This window comes from Salmo salar, chromosome 24 (genome assembly GCF_965601325.2).
Source record: "Salmo salar chromosome 24, fSalSal1, whole genome shotgun sequence".
Lineage (NCBI taxonomy): Eukaryota > Metazoa > Chordata > Actinopteri > Salmoniformes > Salmonidae > Salmo > Salmo salar.
This window is the reverse complement of record NC_138314.1, coordinates 6,224,662-6,245,539: the sequence shown is the minus strand read 5'-3', so window position 1 is coordinate 6,245,539 and position 20,878 is coordinate 6,224,662. Positions and strand designations below refer to the sequence as shown.

The 20,878-nt window shown below is 40.8% G+C and overlaps 1 protein-coding gene across 1 annotated transcript in view; it reads right to left on the bottom strand.

Annotated features, from left to right (window-relative positions):
* LOC145863934 (uncharacterized) overlaps positions 1–19,797 on the bottom strand; it is a 45,573-nt gene extending 25,776 nt beyond the window's left edge. Inside the window, exon 1 of the mRNA XM_082968448.1 lies at positions 19,362–19,797. Coding sequence (XP_082824574.1) covers positions 19,362–19,470 — 109 coding nt within the window. The 5' untranslated portion in view covers positions 19,471–19,797. The remainder of the gene's footprint in view (positions 1–19,361) is intronic.
* Positions 19,798–20,878: the final 1,081 nt, after the last annotated feature.

The following is a 20,878-nucleotide window of genomic DNA, read 5'->3' as shown; positions in this document are numbered from 1 at the left end:
TTGATGGGTGACTAGGTGCAGTTTTTTATGATTATTCATTTATGATTGTGGATAGATAATGCAATGTGTTAAACTGGCTTAAAATCTGCAACAGGACATGTCAACAAGTTACTTCGGAATTGCTTTAATACAGCCGTCCATTCTATTACCATGAATTGAAAGAGATACCCCTTGTTCATATAGTTGTCAGAAATGATAAGGGATTTAATCAAGACCTCCACCGGCTGAAGGAGAAGAGAATCTGGTAAAATAAGGGTATGTTGCTAATATCATCTAGGTAGGTAGCTCGCTACTTATATTGCTGGTTAGCAAAAACTAGCCTACTATTCATGGCACATTATAAATATATGACTGCTACTAGGATAGTCTTCTGTACAAGACCAAAAGGATGAATAAAAACAAATATTAGTTAAATAAAATATGGAAGAGTAAATTAAAAATGTTCAATATATCTTTTGTTTTGGATCAAGGTAACTAGCTAGCTACATGACAGCTAAAGTGTCAGCTAGAGATGATGTGCAGGAGCCTGCAGGGATTTGTAGTCTTGCATGATGTCTACTTTGATGCTAATTAGCATTTTTGAGTCAGAGTAAATGGAGCCGAATATATTGATAAAAGCCACATTGTCCGAGAGAGATTTACATGGATATCAAAACATCACACCAGGGTAAGCCTACACGAAACCCAGCACTTATTTGAAGTGTTTCTAAAATCCACAATAAATAAAATGAATGGTGGAAAAACAATTGGAACCATTTCAGTGTTTGACCGCTAGGTTTTATGGGTATTATGACACGTCCATTGTGGAGCTCTATAGTCCCATTTAGTAGCCGACTAAACTCCACACTATTTATGATGCAGTTTAGCAGCGGCTGGTGTGAGCAGACTGGAGCTCAAACATCACATAAAATCACGAAACCCTGGGAAAAAAAACAAGTTATTTCAGCACCCAAAAAAATAGCCTGCAATTACACAGAACAATGTTGTGTGTAAATGCAGGCTATTCTGTGGGTGCTGAAATCAATAGTGTATTCATTTTAAGAAATGCCATTTTATGTGACGTCGGAGCTCCAGTCAGTCCACACTAGTAGCCGCTCAACTCCAATTGTAAATCGTGGAGTTTAAAATCGACTATATAGTTGACCCATGATAACCTGGTTTATTTTTCTATTCACACAGTAAGACAAAAAGCCTCACTGCTTGTCTCCTGTCCTGTCATATGAAATGAGTATATGACAGTATACTCATGAATTATAAATCACAGAGCCCTTTTTCAGTCTGGTTACCTTCTAGCTGTGGTCGATGGCATATGGGTCTTAATGACGCAAGCCAGTTATGCATATATTAGTGATCTATTCCATATTGATAGCAGGACACAATACATTTGAGACAGAACAGTTTGCACCTGAAACCAATGCAAATTAGTCATCTCCAGATGCAATTTCCAATAATCTGGTGGCCAGTTGAAGTGGCAATCTGGGATTCAAACAACAGCTAAAAGTAGTGCACAACATAGGAAATAGGGTGCCGTTTGGGAGGGACAAAGGACACAGTGGCAACAGAAATATGAGTCATACTGCAGCTCAATGCTCTAATAATATTATGTCACATTTCCTCAAAATGTTCTCTGGGGGAAATGGCCTGAAATAGGAAACCGTTTGCCCTCTGTGCCTAGTGGCCATGGTCTCACGTGTATTACATAGAATTGTTAATGGTGTTTTGTAAGTGAGCACGCTATACTGTAGGGCAGGGTCCCCCAACTGGTTTAATTTGACCCCCCCCCCCTTATAAAAATAAACAAGTCATGTGTTGGTCCCATTTTCATGAGCTGAAATAAAAGATCAAGGAAATCTTCGATAAACACAAAAAGCTTCTCTCAAATTTTGTGCACAAATCTGTTCACATCCCTGTTAGTGAGCATTTCAAGATAATCCATCCACCTAACAAGTGTGGCATATCAAGAAGCTGATTAAACGGCATGATCGTCACACATGTGTACCTTGTACTGGGGACAATAGAATTCCACTCTAAAATGTGCAGTTTTGTCACACAACACCACAGCTGTCTCAAGCTGAGGGAGCGTGCAATTAGCTTACTGACTGCAGGAATGTCTACCAGAGCTGTTGCCAGAGATTGAATGTTAATCTCTCTACCATAAACTGCCTCCAACAGCCATTGAAGAGGAGTGGGACAACATCCACAATCAACAGCCTGATCAACTCAACGTGAAGGAGAAGTATTGCGCTGCATGATGCAAATGGTGGTCACACCAGATACTGAATGGTTTTCATTAACTGTAACTCAGTAAAATCTTTGAAATTGTTGCATTTATATTTTTCTTCGGTGTATATTTTGTTGCATTTTCATTGTTGGACATGGAATAAAAAAAAAATACTAAGTGATTTTAATTAAAATCCAAGCGTTTTGCTACACCCGCAATAACATCTGCTAAATGTGTGTATGTGACCAATAAAATTGATTTGAATTGTGAAAATCTGTTCCCAAGTAAACCCACACATAATAGAGAGATGTGATCGCATACAAATATATCTGTTTGGGCTTCCTGTGGTCAATTTGCAGTGTAATAATTATTTGTAGTCAAGTTCCAGCCCACCGACCATTCTAAAAAATAAAAATAATTTATTATATAATATAAATAAATCATTTTAAATAAATCATTTTAAATAAATCTGGGAAAAAAAAGTAAGAAATCAGCCAGTGGCTGAATTTAGTTGATGATCCCTGCTGTAGGGTCTGAAGTAACCTCGTCCCAAAGCTCAATTTCTACCACATAAAGGGAAAGCCGGCTGGGGACAAGATTAGGTCTGAAAGTATTGTACTTATAAATGTAATTATTTCTATGGTAGACATTGAATATTTCCATTACAACAATGTCCAGTAGTGAGTGTGATCTCCCCTGAGAGAACCTACAGGTGTGAACCCATGTGAACCATTGAAGGTCATTGAGACCCCCCAGTCTGTTGTATTATAGAAATCCTCAGCTGCCAGGCAGATATTTCCTTTCCACACAACCTAATCCTTAAATTAATTTTCTCCCCTGTGACATTCTGCACAGCTATACAAGGACACAACAAGTCAACCTTGCATATGGCAATCACTGAACTGGATTGGCCTGGTAATCCATATGCAAGGTGAACTTCTTATGTCCTTGTTTAGCCGTGCCGAACGTCACAGGAGAGAATTATGTTTTTTAGGCATAAATGTATAAAGATCTGACAAAAACAAGTTTATTCTGTCCTTAATGCACTTCACATTATTTTACCTCCGTTAATCCAGACTGCGCACAGATCCTTCCTTGGTTATGATGAAACAACTGACATGTACTTAAAATAATTAATATGGATAAACAGAGTAGTAGTACCCTTATGTTTCTGGTACTGAAAACAAAAATATAATGTAATGGATATATAATGGAATGTTGATTTACTGATCAACATTAAAAATGTTAAATCAAACAGATTCAGGGGTTACAGAACACAGTTTAGGCTAATTAATGATTTATTCTATACACGAATATCCCTGCTTTAAATGATGAAGAGACTGACTAAAATAGAATGGATTAAAATTATTCCCATTGATCAGTGTTTGACAGCAGCCGGGAATGAGTTAGGCTTCTATTCCAGTGCCTGAGTGGCTATATTATTAGAAATGATCCCTCAACCTTAATTTGAGGATGTGTAAATGTAATTACCTTCATATGATATGAGCATTTATGGGAATGGAACTCTGCAATGGAAAATCTTTGTTGCGTAAAATAAGAACCTTTCGTAAATAGTATTCTATGATTCAAAGTACTTTGGTTTATTCCTCTTCAGAAAACAAAGGAGGATTCAAGAGCAAAGATGGTTTTAGACATGTCAAGTGTCCTCTTAGTAATTACAGTATGTCAAGTGTCCTCTAGAAATACAGTATGAGAAACAGGACATAGGGTAACCGTGGGGTGACTAGCCCCTCCTGTCCAATTGATGACACAAAAAAAGAAATGTTTGCAGAAGAAAAACGGTATGTAGTTGACGGGCATGCTTAGGAAAACAAACTTTGAAGGGAAATAAGTGGCTATAGTTTAGAAAAGAGCCGTTTTTCCCCCCAAGCGATTGTGGTAACGTAGAGGAACTCAAGTCCTTCTGTTCTCCCGATCTAGAATGGTGACCGCATTACCTCCAGAGATAAATATCTTTGGTTATTGTCACTGTGGTGTATATTACCCCCGAGCTGACACCACGACGTCTCAAGGAACTACACTGGATTTTGTGCAATTTGGAAACCACATATCCTGAGGCAGCATTTATTGTAGCTGGCGACTTAAAAAAAATAAATCTGAGGAAAAAGCTCAACACATGTTCTCTGCTACACGCGGAGAGAATACTCTTAACCATTGTTTCTCTTGCTTCCAGGATGGCTACAAGGCCCTTCCCCGCCCTCCCTCCCCCAAATGAGATGAAACCTACATCCTGCTTCTCCCCGCCTACAGGCAGAAACTTAAGCATGAGGCAGCTGTGGTAAGGACTGTTCAACATTGGTCTGACCAATCGGAATCTATGGTTCCAGATTGTTTTGATCAGGGAGAGACTGGTCACTTTTGGGAATAGTATCGAAATATACTATGACTCAGTGACTAGGTTCATCAGGAAATGCATAGAGGATGTTGTTCCTACTGTGACGATTAGAACTTATCTATCCAAAGTTTTTGGTTTGGATAACAAAATTTGTGCAAAACTGAAAGCGCGAACCACCGCATGGAACCATGGCAAGGTGACTGAGAACATGGACATGTACAAACAGACCACCTACGAGCTTCTTAAGGCAAAATGACAGTACAGGGACAAAGTGGAGTCCCAATTCAAAAGCTCAGACATGAGAAACGTGGCAGGGACTCCAGACACTCAGGTACTATAAAGGGAAAGCCTGCCACAATGTGGACACCGACGCCTCTCTCCGGGACAAGCTAAACACCTTCTTCGCCTGCGTCGATGAAAACACAGAGCCGCCGATGTGGGCTCCTGTCGCTCACGAGGACTGTGTGCTCCCGATCTCCGTGGCCGACGCGAGTAAGCGTGTTAAGCGTGTTAACCCTCACAAGGCTGCCAGCCCAGACGGCATCCTAAGCCGCGTCCTTGGAGCATGTGCAAACTAGCTGGCTGGAGTGTTTATGGACATATTCAAATCTCTCCTTATCCCAGTCTGTTGTCCCTACTTGCTTCAAAATGTCCACCATTGTTCCTGTATCCAGGAAAGCAAAAGGTAACTGAACTAAATGACTATCGCCCCTTGGCACTCACTTCTGTCATCATGAAGTGCTTCAAGAGGCAAGTTAAGAATAATTTTACCTCCACCTCACCCACTACAATTTGTGTACCACCCCAACAGATCCACAGACCACACAATCGCCATTGCACTGCCCTATCTCACTTGGACAAGAGGAATACCTACACTACCGTTCAAAAGTTTGGGGTCAGTTAGACATGTCCTTGTTTTGTAAAAGAAAAGCACATTTTTTGTCCATTAAAATAACATAAAATTGATCAGAAATACAGTGTAGACATTGTTAATGTTGTAAATGACTATTGTAGCTGGAAACAACAGATTTTTTATGGAATATCTACATAGGCATACAGGGGCCCATTTTCAAAAACCATCACTCCTGTGTTCCAATGGCATGTTGTGTTAGCTAATCCAAGTTTATCATTTATTTTAAAAGACTAATTGATCATTAGAAAACCCTTTTGCAATTATGTTAGCACAGCTGAAAACTGTTGTGCTCATTAAAGAAGCAATAAAACTGGCCATCTTTAGACTAGTTTAGCATCAAATCAAATTTCACTGGTCACATACACATGGTTAGCAGATAATGCAAGTGTAGGGAAATGCTTGTGTTTCTAGTTCTGACTATGCAGTAATATCTAACAAGTAATCTAACAAATTCACAACAACTACCTTATACACACAAATTTAAAGGGATGAATAGAATATGTACATATAAATATATGGATGAGCAATGGCGTGCGGCATAGGCAAGATGCAGTAGATGGTATATAACACAGTATATACATATGAGACGAGTAATGTATGATATGTAAACATTATTAAAGTGCCGTTATTTAAAGTGACTAGTGATACCTTTATTAAGTCCAATTATTTAAAATGGCCAGAGATTTGAGTCTGTATGTTGGCAGCAGCCTCTCTATGTTAGTGATGGCTGTTTAACAGTCTGATGGCCTTGAGATAGAAGCTGTTTTCAGTCTCTCGGTCCCCGCTTTGATGCACCTGTACTGACCTCGCCTTCTGGATGATAGTGGGGTGAACAGGCAGTGGCTCGGTTGGTTGTTGTCCTTGATCTTTTTGGCCTTCCTGTGACATTGGGTGCTGTAGGTGTCCTGGAGGGCAGGTAGTTTGCCCCGGTGATGCGTTGTGCAACCACACCAACCTCTGGAGAGCCTTGCGGTTGAGGGCGGTGCAATTGCCGTACCAGGCGGTGATACAGCCCAACAGGATGCTCTCAATTGTGCATCTGTAAAGGTTTGAGTGTTTTAGCTGACAAGCCAAATTTCTTCACCCTCCTGAGGTTGAAGAGGCGCTGTTGCGCCTTCTTCACCACGCTGTCTGTGTGGGTGGACCATTTCAGTTTGTCTGTGATGTGTGCACCGAGGAACTTAAAATAAATAACAAATAAAAAAATTCCACCTTCTACACTACTGTCTCATCGATGTGGATGGGGGGGGGGGGCTCCTTCTGCTGTTTCCTGTAGTCGACGATCATCTCATTTGTTTTGTTTACGTTGAGTGAGAGGTTATTTTCCGGACACCACACTCCGAGGGTCCTCACCTCCTCCCTGTAGGCCGTATCTGGAGCATCAGCATTTCTGGGTTTGATTACAGGCTCAAAATGGCCAGAAACAAAGACTTTCTTCTGAAACTCATCAGTCTATTCTTTTTCTGAGAAATGAAGGCTATTCCATGCAAGAAATTTCCAAGAAACTGAAGATCTCATACAACGCTGTGTACTACTCCCTTGACAGAACAGCGCAAACTGTCTCTAACCAGAAAGAAAGAGGAGTGGGAAGCCCCGGTGCACAACTGAGCTAGTACATTACAGTATCTAGTTTTGAAAACAGACGCCTCCCAACACATCATTGGGGGCACACTGCCTGTCTCTGGTCTGGAAGCTAATTTCCTGCAATTCTATTCATTCTGCCATGGGGTTTTGTACTGTGTATTTAAATAGTGTATTCTCGACATAGCTCATTATAATATTTATACTGCTGTACATTGTATTTTAATTACACTGTTTAAACCCTACATACTGGATTCATGATATAGCTCACACACACACACACACACACACCACACACACACACACACACACACACACACACACACACACACACACCTGTACAGAATCATTCTTAGTATGCAAATTCTTTGACTTTTTCCACATTTTGTTACGTTACAGTCTTATTCTAAAATTGATTAAATATACTTTTTTCCTCATCAATCTACACACAATACCCCATAATGACAAAGTGAAAACAGGTTTTTTGAACCCCCCCCCCCAGAAAAGCTGAAATACTCAGACCCTTTGCTATGAGACTCGAAACTGAGCTCAGGTGCATCCTGTTTCCATTGATCATCCTTGAGAATGTTTCTACAACTTGATTGGAGTCCACTTGTGGTAAATTCAATTGATTGGACATGATTTGGAAAGGCACACACCTGTCTATATAAAGGACCCACAGTGCAAAAACAGAGCAAAAAACTAAGCCATGTAGGAACTGTCCCTAGTGCTCTGAGACAGGATTGTGTTGAGGCACAGGTCTGGGGAAGAGTATCAAAACATTTCTGCAGCATTGAAGGTCCCCAAGAACACAGTGGCCTCCATCATTCTTAAATGGAAAAAGTTTGGAATCACCAAGACTCTTCCTAGAGCTGTCCGCCCGGTCAAACTGAGCAATCGGGGTAGAAGGGCCCAATGGTCACTCTGACAGAACTCCAGAGTTCCTCTGTGGAGATGGGAGAACTTTCCAGAAGGACCAATCAGGCCTTGATGGTAGATTGGCCAGACAGAAGCCCCTCAGTAAAAAGGCACATGACAGCCCGCTTGGAGTTTGCTAAAAAGTACCTAAAGACTCTCAAACCATGAGAAACAAGATTCTCTGGTCTGATGAAACCAAGATTGAACTCTTTGGCCTGATTGCCAAGCGGCACGTCTGGAGCAACCCTGGCACCATCCCTAGGGTGAAGCATGAGTGGCTACATCATGCTGTGGGGATGTTTTTCAGTGGCAGGGACTGGGAGACTAGTCAGGATCGAGGCAATGATGAACAGAGAAAAGTACAGAGAGATCCTTGATGAAAACCTGCTCCAAAGCTCTCAGGACCTCAGACTGGGGTGAAGGTTCACAATCCAACAGGGCAACGACCCTAAGCACACAGCCAAGAGTGGCTTTACGACAAGTCTTTGAACGTCCTTGAGTAGCCCAGCCAGAGCTCGGACTTGAACCCGATTCTAACATCTCTGGAGAGACCTGAAAATAGGTGTGGATCTGCAGAAAAAAATGGGAGAAACTCCCTGAATACAGGTGCACCAAGCTTGTAGCATCATACCCAAGAAGACTCAAGGCTGTAATCACTGCCTAAGGTGCTTTAACAAAGTACTGAGTAAAGGGTCTGAATACTTATGTAAATGTGATAGTTTAAAAAAAAAAAATGTGACAAATTCTAAAGACCTGTTTTTGATTTGACATTATGGGGTATTGTGTAGATTGCTGAGGGGAAGAAAAAAAAATATGGTTGTAACATAACGAAATGTGGAAAGGGGTGGCTCTGAAAACTTTCACAATGCACTGCATTTCTGTAGATATATTGATGATTTATAAAGCCAGAGAGTTAGTTACCCTACACGACGTTCTAGATCAGGGGTGTCAAACTCATTTTCCCCCGGAGGGCTGCACTTCGCTGTCAAAATGTGCTTTAGTTTCGATGACTGTTAGCAAGCTGGACAGAGTAGAGAAACTAACTGTTGGTCCATTATCATTTATACACAGTTTTGATTTAGTTTGAGTCCTTGCCATGTCGATTGAGATCGGTTTTCCCCTGAAAAAAAAAAGGATCTATAAAAATAAAATAATGATTTACTCAAACCACCCCTGTCCTAGATGGTTCAAGAGTAACAAAGGGTTGAGAGAGAGAGAGAATACTCTTATGAGCATTGAGAGAGAAGTGAGTTCTTGAACATTTACCTACGGCACCAGATATGTTTATTGACAATAAGAGATAGCATGAAAGAGGAATGACTCAAAAACACAGAAGAGAGAGAGCGATAGGAAGAAAGAGAGCAAGAGGAAGAAAGCGAGAGACCAAGAGAATGAGAAAGAGAGAGAATTGGAGAGGAAGAGAAGGCTGGGAGAAAGGCAGTCTAAGCTGGTCCCCCCAGTGCCAGCAGCACACACCACATCAGCACAAAGACTAAACATCTCACTGACACGCCGACAGGATTAATCTTCAAGCCAGCACTACTCTGACGAGCCTACTTGGGGGCACGCAGCCACGCGCACAGCAGACACGTTCTTGGAACCACCGTATGGAGCGTTCGGTCTTTTGTGACACAATAAGATCTGAAAGCTGCTGACAGGTAGCAGTTAGTTCACCATGTGATGTCAGTCACTTCCATACAAAAAGTACACTGTCGACCAGACAATACCTAGAAAAAACAAATTAAGGTCTCTTCACGTTTAAATCAGATCTTAGTTCACATACTGTTAGTGTAAAAAGGCCCTAAGACTGCTGTGCCAGTCAAACATCAAGTCCATACGCTTATTGAGACTCAAGCACAGATCTCTACAGACGTCAGATTGGGTGAGACGAGAAGAGGCAGGTGATATGAAGAAACTACATTCAGTCACGCTCCGAAAACCAACACCTTCGGGAGAAGGAACAGACCTGCTCTGGTCGTGTTGTCAGTTACGCTCCACAGCTTCTAATAAACCTAGGCAGAACCTTTTAATTCATCCCTCCCTCCTCCCCTACTCTTGGGGCAGCAGCAATACAACAAATTCGACATCTCCACTGCGACAAAGCAATCGATACAGGTGGTCATGCATTTATTATGAGCATTTCCTACAGAGACCAACACTTTAAATGTCAATCCTCTAATTATCAATTATCATTGAGAGCCTTTTAAAATTGTGCTTCTGGTATTCCAAGTGGCATCTTTTCCAAGAGTTAGACAGAGCCTCTGGTTTCCTTGAACAGTCAGAACCTGCATCCTAAATGGCGTCCTAGTCGCTATATAGTGCACTATGGGCACTGTTCAAAAGTAGTACACTATATAGGGAATATGGTTCCATTTGGGACTCAGCGGAATGTCTACACATTGTGTGATGCCAGAGCTATATTCTATCCAAAAGACTGGAGAAATAAACCCACATATCTACATTAAAATGAACAAATGGGGTCTCTCTCTGACAAAATGACAAGGTCTGGCACAGGGACAAAGCTTCCCAATGGCATTAAACCGCTTCGCTCGAAAACAGAATTCCCTAAATGGCTTGTCTCAACAACAAAGACATTTTCGCGGGACATTTAGCCATAAAGGTGAAAGTGTGTCCAGGACAGGAGTGCCAGCACAGCACATCTCCTTTAGGAGATAACTACAGTTGCATAGTATTCATCTCCTCTACAGTCCTAACATAATGCTGCCATATGGTTAGTCAGTGTGTCAAGGACAGGAGTGCCAGCCCAGCAGATATCCTTTAGGAGCAGTATACTATACAGCTCCATTTCTCTTGTTTCCACACAGTCCTAAATCAGGTTCTCAATTTTACAGCTTTAACAGAAGCCAGCTCTCATCTCTCAGCCCTTCTATCCAGCTCACACATACCCAGGTTGATTCCAAAAGAGAATGTCAACTGTTAAGAACTGCTATTACAGTCTGCATGACAACTTGTCATTATTACATGCTACTGTACATACGTTTCTACATACCAGATGTTATAATGTCATTATATAAATTTACCAAACTCTGTCACATTATTACATTGAATTGAATGATGGGCGGCATAACCATGTCATATGCAGTTATAGTGTGTGCATAGGCACCGTAAGTAGTGACATTTGAGGTGTTATAAAAACAGTTATGAATGTGTTTGATACTGTACCACATGATGAGTTGAGAGTATCACAAAACCATTCAGGATCTCCAAGAAACATGGGCAAATGAGAGCACAGATGTACTTAGGATTTTTTTTATTTTGAGAAACAAAACAAACTGCTGTGGAGCACAACAGGATGTGACAGCTGTGAAAAAAGTAAATTGTGCAGGCTACAGTAACAATTACATAAAAATGGGTAGTTAGTCAGGTAGCCAGCCCACTAAGTAATTTCAACATGTAGCTCTATGGGAACAGGGTTAGAGAGCCCTGCTCTACACAGTCCTAACAAAGTGTTTTGTTTTATAGTATAGAGCCTCACAGTGGAGGCGTCATAATACCTAGAAAACCTAGCAGTCAAACAGGGAAATGGTTCCAATCTTTTTTCCACCATTCATTTCCCCATAGGAAATTTTAGAAACACTTTAAATAAGGGCTGTGTTTTGTGTAGGCTTACCCTGGCGTGATGTTTTGATAACCATGTAAATTTTCTCTCAGACAAGGTGACTTATCAATATAGTCGGCTCTAGTTTCCCTCAGATTCCGTAAACGCTAATCAGCATCAAAGTAGACATCATGCAAGACTGCAAATCCCTGCAACCTTCCTGCACGTCATTTTTAGCTGATACCTTTGCTCTTTAACCTGTTTGGGCTAGGGGGCAGTATTGAGAATTTTGGAAAAAATATGTGCCCATTTTTAACTGCCTCCTACACCAACTCAGAAGCTAGAATATGCATATTATTGTTCAGGTTTGGATAGAAAACACCCTAAAGTTTCTAAAACTGTTTGAATGGTGTCTGTGAGTATAACAGAACTCCTATGGCAGGCAAAAACCTGACAAGGTTTCATGCAGGAAGTGGCCTGTCTGACAAGGAGTCGTGCGTCTTGCATCTGTTTATTGAAGAGTAAGGATCTTAGCTGTAACGTGACAATTCCCAGGGCTCCAATAGGCTCTCAGAACCCGGGAAAAACCTGAACGATGACGAGGCAGCCTCTGGCTGAAACAGATTATCGCCTTATCCAAGTGGCCGATCAGAGGACCATTGAATGAGGCGCGTGCACGATTCGCCCCCGTGGAGAAATTTCATTCGGCTGTTTAGCTTATTGCAGATTCCCGGTCGGAATATTATCGCTTTTCTACGAGATAAATGGCATAAAAATTGGTTTTAAACAGCGGTTGACATGCTTCGAAGTACGGTAATGGAATATTTAGACAATTTTTGTCACGCCATGCGCCATGCGCACGACCGTTATTTACCATTCGTATAGTGTCTAGAACGCACGAACAAAACAGAGGATATTTGGATATAACGATGGATTATTTGGGACCAAACCTACATTTGTTATTGAAGTAGAAGTCCTGGGAGTGCATTCTGACGAAGAACAGGAAAGGTAAGAACATTTTTCTTATAGGAAATAGGATTTTGGTGAAGGCTAATCTTGCCGGGTGTCTAAATAGCTAGCCGTGATGGCTGGGCTATGTACTTAGAATATTGCAAAATGTGCTTCATCCGAAAAGCTATTTTAAAATCGGACATATCGAGTGCATAGAGGAGTAATGTATCTATAATTCTTAAAATAATTGTTATGCTTTTTGTGAACGTTTATCGTGAGTAATTTAGCAAACTGTTAGTAAATTCCCCGGAAGTTTGCAGGGTTGTATGCTTTTTCTGAACGTCACATGCTAATGTAAAAAGCTGTTTTTTGATATAAATATGAACTTGATTGAACAGACATGCATGTATTGTATAACATAATGTCCTAGGTGTGTCATCTGATGAAGATCATAAAAGGTTAGTGCTGCATTTAGCTGTGGTTTGGGTTTTTGTGACATTATATGCTAGCTTGAAAAATGGGTGTCTGATTATTTCTGGCTGGGCACTCTCCTGACATAATCTAATGTTTTGCTTTCGTTGTAAAGCCTTTTTGAAATCGGACAGTGTGGTTAGATTAAGGAGAGTCTTGTCTTTAAATAGCTGTAAAATAGTCATATGTTTGAGAAATTGAAGTAATAGTATTTCAAACGATTAAAAAATCGCGCCACTGAATTCAGGTGGCTGTTACGTAGGTGGGACGAATTCGTCCCGCCTTGCCCATAGAGGTTAAAACTTGCAAAGTTTACAGAATTGTCAATTTAAATTAATGTATTTATTCATACTAAAATTTAGCTAACAGATATTTAATCCAGAGATTCTGTGGTGGTTCATTTCTGCATTACCAAACGAGGGGAGTTACAAACTTCACACACCAGTCAGAGTTATACTTAAACTACATCTTTAATAATAAGAGCTTTGCAAAAGCACTGACTTTCAATGATGCGCCATTTCCAATGAACCAGTGACAACACAAAAGACAAAGATCTTTTATAGCCAAGATACACCCCTCTCAACCTACATGACGAACAACAGATACATAGAATGGTAACAAGGTTAAGATTTGTATGAAAGATATCTATAAAACATAGCAGACAGCAACTGCTGTGTCAACAGTTTTCCTTGTAAAGACCAGTGTCTGGTCCTCCTACTCCAAACTGGAACCGTCTCTCCCTGGTACGGTATAGAACAGAACCATTAGCTCATGTTCTCTGGAATGCTCTTTAGGCTTTATTACCCAAAGACATCGTAAATCTCCTCTGTCAGTGTTATCTCAAAGAGGCCCATCCTCAGTAAAAAACACACCCACACACAACAGTTAACAGAATACTCTATTCTGTCGAATAAAACGACCATTATAATACAATACAAGCATTATAACATAAATCTTGTAATTTTCCACGACAATTCTTACCCTTGCTTTGATTTGGCAGTCTCGTCCAGATCATCATGGATTTGTAGTTCTTTATGATGATTTCATTGGGGGGGGGGGGGGGTAAATACAGGCAAATATATTGATAAGTCACCTTGTCCTACAGAGATTTACACGGTTACCAAAACTTCACGCCAGGTTAAGCCTACACAAAACACAGCGCTAATTTTAAATGTTTCTAAAATCACCTTTGGGAAAAATGTATGATGGAAGAACGATTGGAACCATTTACTTGTTTGACTGCTAGGTTTTATGGGTATGACGACTCATACTGTGGTACTCTATTGCCACTAGCTAGCCAGCCAGCCAGCCATTCATTCACCCGTAGGGCCACGACATGAGCATGAGCAGCCCCACTGTGCCTCCATCGATGCATAGCTAGATGGCTAGCTATTAGCTAAAGTTACCTAGCTAGCTGACTAGCTATAGGAGGAATCCCGAATTATAAAGCTGACTTTGCAGCACATCACACAGTACATTCTCCCTATGAGCCCTGGTCAAAAGTAGCACACTATAAAAGGAATAGGGTGCAATTTGGGACATAGCCCAACTCATTGATACCTGTGCTTAAGAGCTCACATCAGTAAATCCAGGTTCATGTTGCCCGTCAAACACAGCAGCACTAAGACCAGTGGCAGGGCTATGCCGCGCACTTGCACTCACTGCAACCCTTTTCATATCACAGATGGTATCACCTCACCTGTGCCCGAGCAACAGGGATGAAAATAATTAATCAAGGTGGTGAGAAGCACTGTTAACAACAGTCCTGCACTCCAATAAAGCAGGCTAAGTGAAAACACAAAACGATCCTGGAAATCGGAGTGGAAACTCAGAGCACAACATGTTCTCTGCTTCTGTTCTGAGGAGCAAGATCATGCCATACCATGAATGGTATAGAAAATGCACTCTACTTGATTGGGTTAAACATGAATTGACACAGATCTGTGTTCATTATGTTATATAGTACAGTAAAATGTATTTACTATACAACAATCAAACTTTATTAGTAATTACTGCAGTAATGGAATGTTAACAATCACCCAATGGTGTAGAGTTAAAGCCCAAATAAACAGGATTTGGTTACAACTCTTTATAGTCTTCCTGAGTCCTTGTGATGAAGAACAGATATGTTGAAATTATACAAAAAGGTACATTGTGCTCTCATGCAACAGACATCAAGATTTACATTGCGGCAAATATGTCTCTCATTTATTTACTGCTTGCTTACACAAAAATACTAATGCAACCTAGAATACTAAATCCTTTCCTTAAATAAACAGGTGGTTGGTTCTCCCTGTTACCGACAGACAGGCACACAGACACTAATCATGGTTTGGAATGCAATGCAGTCTTTAGGTTATCACCAAGCCATCGTGAATCTACCTGTCAGCGTTAAATCTCAGGCTTCTCTCCCTTCACACAGACACATGAAAATTCTAACAATCCTATTGTGTTGCCTCTAAGAAAAACAGACAGTGTGAGCACTAATATAGGATTACATTCTAATATAAGAGTAATGGGATTAACAATGTTGTAATTCTACGACACAATCTATAGAGTGTTTGTGGTGTTGCTTCTTAGTTCTTTGCATGCCTCGGAGTTTGGTTGATTTTAAGAATGCTTTTGATTCAATATGGCATAATGGATAATTGGGGGTAAAGTATACGACATAAAATCTATTTACTTGAACAACACATGTAGCATTAAAATGAACAATAAAACTATAGAGTTTTTTGCAAAAGGGCGAGGGGTGAGACAAGGGTGCAGTTTAAGTCCAACATCTATATCAACGAACTAGCAGTGTTGTTGGACCGATCTGCAGCCCCTGGACCCACCCTCAAAGATGAGGTCAGATTCCTGCTCTATTTCAGATAACCTTGTCCTACTGTCACCAACAGAGCAAAGTCTACAGGAACAACTTAACATTATTTGGGAATACAGCATCAACATCAACTTACAGAAAACCAAAGTTGTGATTTTCCAGAAAAAGGCCAGGAATCAGAGCAGCAGACACTCCTTCAAATTAGGAAATACCATGGTTGAACAACTACCTGGGACTAAAAATCAGTGCCTCTGGTGGATTTGGGCTAGCAGTGAATGCACTAAAAGAAAAAGCCTGCAAGCATTTTACTCCATAAAAAGACATTTCTCAAATAGATATTAATATCCACATCTGGTGCAAAATATTCAATAGTGTAATTTTACCAATTGCCCTATATGGAAGTGAGGTTTGGGGTACAACCTGTAATTACGATTATAAGCTTTGGGAGAAAAAAACTCAGAGAAAATCTACTTACAGCATATTCCAGAATTATCCTAAATATCCAAAAGAAAGTACCAAATAATGCATGCAGAGCAGAACTCGGACAATTCCCTTTAAATTGTAAATATAAAGAAACGGTCACTAACATTTTGGCATCATTTGAGATTAAGCCCCAAAACATTCTTACAATTCAAAGCACTGGAAACCCAAGAGCTGAACCCTGAAAAGAGTCCTCTATGTCAGCGGTTAAAAACAATAAACAACACTATTATCCAAACAAGGAAATTCATCAAATTGTTACAAAAATGAAAACCTCCTACTTGACAAATTGGGAAAATGAAACAAAAACACAATAAACTAAATTGCTATTTGGCAATCAAAAGATAATACAAATGGGCAGAATATCTCTACCCTGTCAGAGATACAAAACAGAGATCGATCCTGACCAAATACTGGCTCAGCGACCACCAATTCGCTAAAGAAAAAGGGAGACACATAAAGACAGGGCTAACCAACGAGAGTCTATGTGGTCACTGCACGACAGGGGAGGTAGAGACAGAGATGCACTTTATCCTCTACTGTGAAAAATACTCCCAAATAAGATCATATTTTTCTCAATAAAATATCTCAATCAATTCCTAACTTCTGTGCATTTACTAATAACAGAAAGGTGGGAATTATTCTGGGTGGGGGGAAAAAACACAAATATTAGTGCCAGATATGTATATGCCATAGACTGAGGGACATCCCATGATCATTAATTCCTTGAAGTATTTACATTGTACATAACTTACAAGTAATACATAGATGATTACACTATGTACATTCTGTTGTTTATTTATTAGCCATTCTCTTTTCTATCATCTTAATTAAATGTATCGACCGAAGATTTCACAATACAACAGCAGTATTGTGCATTTGGAAAGTATTCAGATCCCTTCACTTTTTCCACATTTTGTTACAGCTTTATTGTCAAATCGATTAAATACATGTTTTTCCTCAATCTACACATAATAACCCATAATGACAAAGTGAAAACAGATTTCTGAAAACGTATTAAAATAAAATGACATTTACATAAGTATTCAGCCCCTTTGCTAGGAGACTCACAATTGAGCTCAGGTGCATCCAAATGTATGTAGCATTGAAGGTTCCCAAGAACACAGTGGCCTCATTCATAAAAAAAAACGGAAATACCTTATTTACATAAGTATTCAGACCCTTTGCGATAGGACTCGAAATTGAGATCAGGTGCATCCTGTTTCCATTGATCATCCTTGAGACTTGATTGGAGTCCACCTGGGGTAAATTCAATTGATTGTACATGATTTGGAAATTGCACACACATAAGGTCCCACAGTTGACAGTGCATGTCAGAGCAAAAACCAAGCCATGAGGTCAAAGGAATTGTCCGTAGAGCTCCGAGAAAGGATTGTCTCAAGGGACAGATCTGGGGAAGGGTACCAAAAAATGTCTACAGCATTGAAGGTCCCCAAGAACAGTGGCCTCCTCCATTCCTAAATGGAAGAAGTTTGGAACCACCAAGACTCTTCCTAGAGCTGGCGCACCCGGCCAAACTGAGCAATCTGGGGAGAAGGGCCTTGGTCTGGGAGGTGACCAAGAACCCGATGGTCACTCTGACAGAGCTCCTCTGTGGAGATGGGAGAACTTTCCAGAAGGACAACCATCTTTGCAGCACTCCGCCAATCAGGCTTTTATGGTAAAGTGAGCAGACGGAAGCCACATGACAGCTTGCTTGGAGGCTAAACTAAAGGACTCTCCGACCATGAGAAACATGATTCTCTGGTTTGATGAAACCAAGATTGAAGTCTTTGGCCTGAATGCTAAGCGTCACATCTGGAAGAAACCTGGCACCATCCCCAAGGTGAAGGATGGTGGTGGCAGCCTCATGCTTGTGGGGATGTTTTTCAGAGACAGACTGGGAGACTAGTCAGGATCGGGGGTAAGATGAACCGAGCAAAGTACAGAGAGATCCTTGATGAAAACCTGCTCCAGAGCTCTCAGGACCTCAGACTGGGGTGAAGGATCACCTTCCAACAGGACAACAACCCTAAGCACACAGCCAAGGCAACGCAGGAGTGGCTTTGGGACAAGTCTCTGAATGTCCTTGAGTGGCCCAGCCAGAGCCCGGTCGAACATATCTGGAGAGACCTGAAAATAGCTGTGCAGTGACGCTCCTCATCCAACCTGAGAGCATGAGGATCTACAGAGAAGAATGGGAGTAACTCCCCAAATTCACGTGTGACAAGCTTGTAGGGTCATACCCAAGGAGGCTGTAATCGCTGCCAAAGGTGCTTCTGCAAAGTACTGAGTAAACAAAGTCACGTTGTCATTATGGGGTATTGTGTGTAGATAAACGTATTTTTTTTTTTATGTCTGTAACGTAACAAAATGTGGAAAAGTCATGGGGTCTGAATACTTTCTGAACACACTAAGTGCTGGAATTAGTTGGCAGGGGTCTTTGATTTAACATGAGTGTTTTCACGTATTTCTAATACCTTTTAAGACATATGATGGTAGATGTTGTGTAAGACCCCTTTTCCATCTGTTTGACCAGAAATCAAAGCTTTTGCTTATTCCAAATGTTTTGGGTGGGAAATGGTTGACAGACCATAATAAAACAAATTATAATATATGTATGTGTGTGAGAGAGATACAGTAGATGCTTAGCTTTCATTGACACCCAATATGACATGGTAATGGGTCCTTTTAGTTGAAAATGACCAGAAGAATCACAACGGGGATCAGTTGCCAAATATTCTAGAGCATTGCATATAGAAATGCCATGAAGAGCTGATATGATTCTTTACTCTACATGTCAGAGAGGCATGTTCGTTCTACATAGAAATATACTTTGTATTTTCCGATTATAATATCCCTGTTCAAATCTAAAAAAAAGCCTATGATCAGAAATGAATAGTATTTCATCTATTTTTGAGTTTGTGTAGGCCTAGAGGCCTACCATATGTTACCTTTTGTAGGGAACGCGGTAACACCTGCGCATTCATATGTTTACATTGACAGCATATGACATCATCCACATCGGGATCGACTTTCAGAAATGTGCGCACAACACGCAGACTTAAATATTAAAAGAGCTGTTCTTACCTGGTATGCATGCGCTCATAGCAACGAAGGTTGCAAAGACAGCAACCTGGGTTAGAAGCGTGGCAGCTGTTCTCGGTCGGTGATCGACACCTCTTCTCTGGGATGGCATACTGCAAAGCGCTCCTACAACTGATACAACTGAGCTGGAGAGTCGGGTTTATCATTCCCCCATCCCCTTAGAACAGAAAGAAGCTTAGAAAAGGTAAATAAGCTTTTGTAAATATGTAGTCAGAATGCGGAGTAGAAAAGGCGCTCAGTTGCAAGTACCAGATTCGGTAATAGAGCGCTGGTCAACGATTTCGTCTGCTATGTGTTTTGCGCAGGATCCCATTATGTCGCTGTATGTGTGACAGTTGAAGAAACGAGTGAGGGCAGGGCTGCTGTCTGTCAGAGTTTCTATGGTGTTGTGAGAGAGTTACGTAGATGTCGTCACGATGCGCGCCTAATCAGTTTTCCCGTACTCACAGCCGAAAATACAAGCCACAGTACCGAAGCAGAGAAGCCAACATGTGCATTTTAATGGACTCTAGTGCCTCCCCGGTTCTGAGAGAAATGTGTTCATAAAAGGCCCTTTGCTATTTTTTTAAAGGATTCAAATAATCTGTATAAGGGCACACTGATGATTCATACATAATATGACATGACACCAAGGTTACATAATAAAAAGGCTGAAATAGATCAATTAAGCCTGGAATAGAGATACAAAACATTGTTCTATTTAATTGTGCGGATGAACCAATATCTCTTGAAATAGTATCGTTTTTAGAGTGTTTGGTTTGTGGAAGATCAATACTTAATGTGGGTTATACGTATTATACATTTGTAGTAGGCCTATAGTTTGTAGAGCAGGGGTATTCAACTCCTACCCTACGAGGTCCGGTCCAGAGCCTGCTGGTTCTGTTCTGATAATGGACGGCACCCACCTGGTGTCTTTTTCCCACCTGGTGGATTCGAGTTTGAGGGCTCTAGTCTGTACCCCTCAAACTCGAAGCCAGTTCCACTGCATTTTTTCATTGTTCCCCTCTAGTCTGATTTAGACCTGTGACACGAGGTGTGTGCAATTAATTGTGCAATGAATTTTCAGGTTGAACAGAAAACCAGGAGGCTCCGGACCTCCTAGGGTAAGAGTTGAGTACCCCTGGTCTATACATTTGGCATTTCCCAAAACATTTTTAAACCACAATTAATCTATGGCAGGCTACTACATTGTCCTATTCTGGAAGGTGCAACGATGCAAGGCATAGTAGCAAGTCACTCTTCAGACTAACTGTAGATTGTGACCAGATGGAAATATGACAGTCAATGTGAATGCAAGACTAAATACTGCTCCACTTGAACCCAACAATCATTTAAAAAAGGGGCAATCTGGGATTGGTCCATCCATTTTCAAAATTTGAGAGTAGTAAAAATCTCTCCAGTCCCATCCCTGAGCTGTTTAACAAAGAAAAGTGGCAAGATGTCCACGTTGTTTTTCAAATCCCAGACTTCCCCTTATACAAACCTTTGTGTTCGAAAGG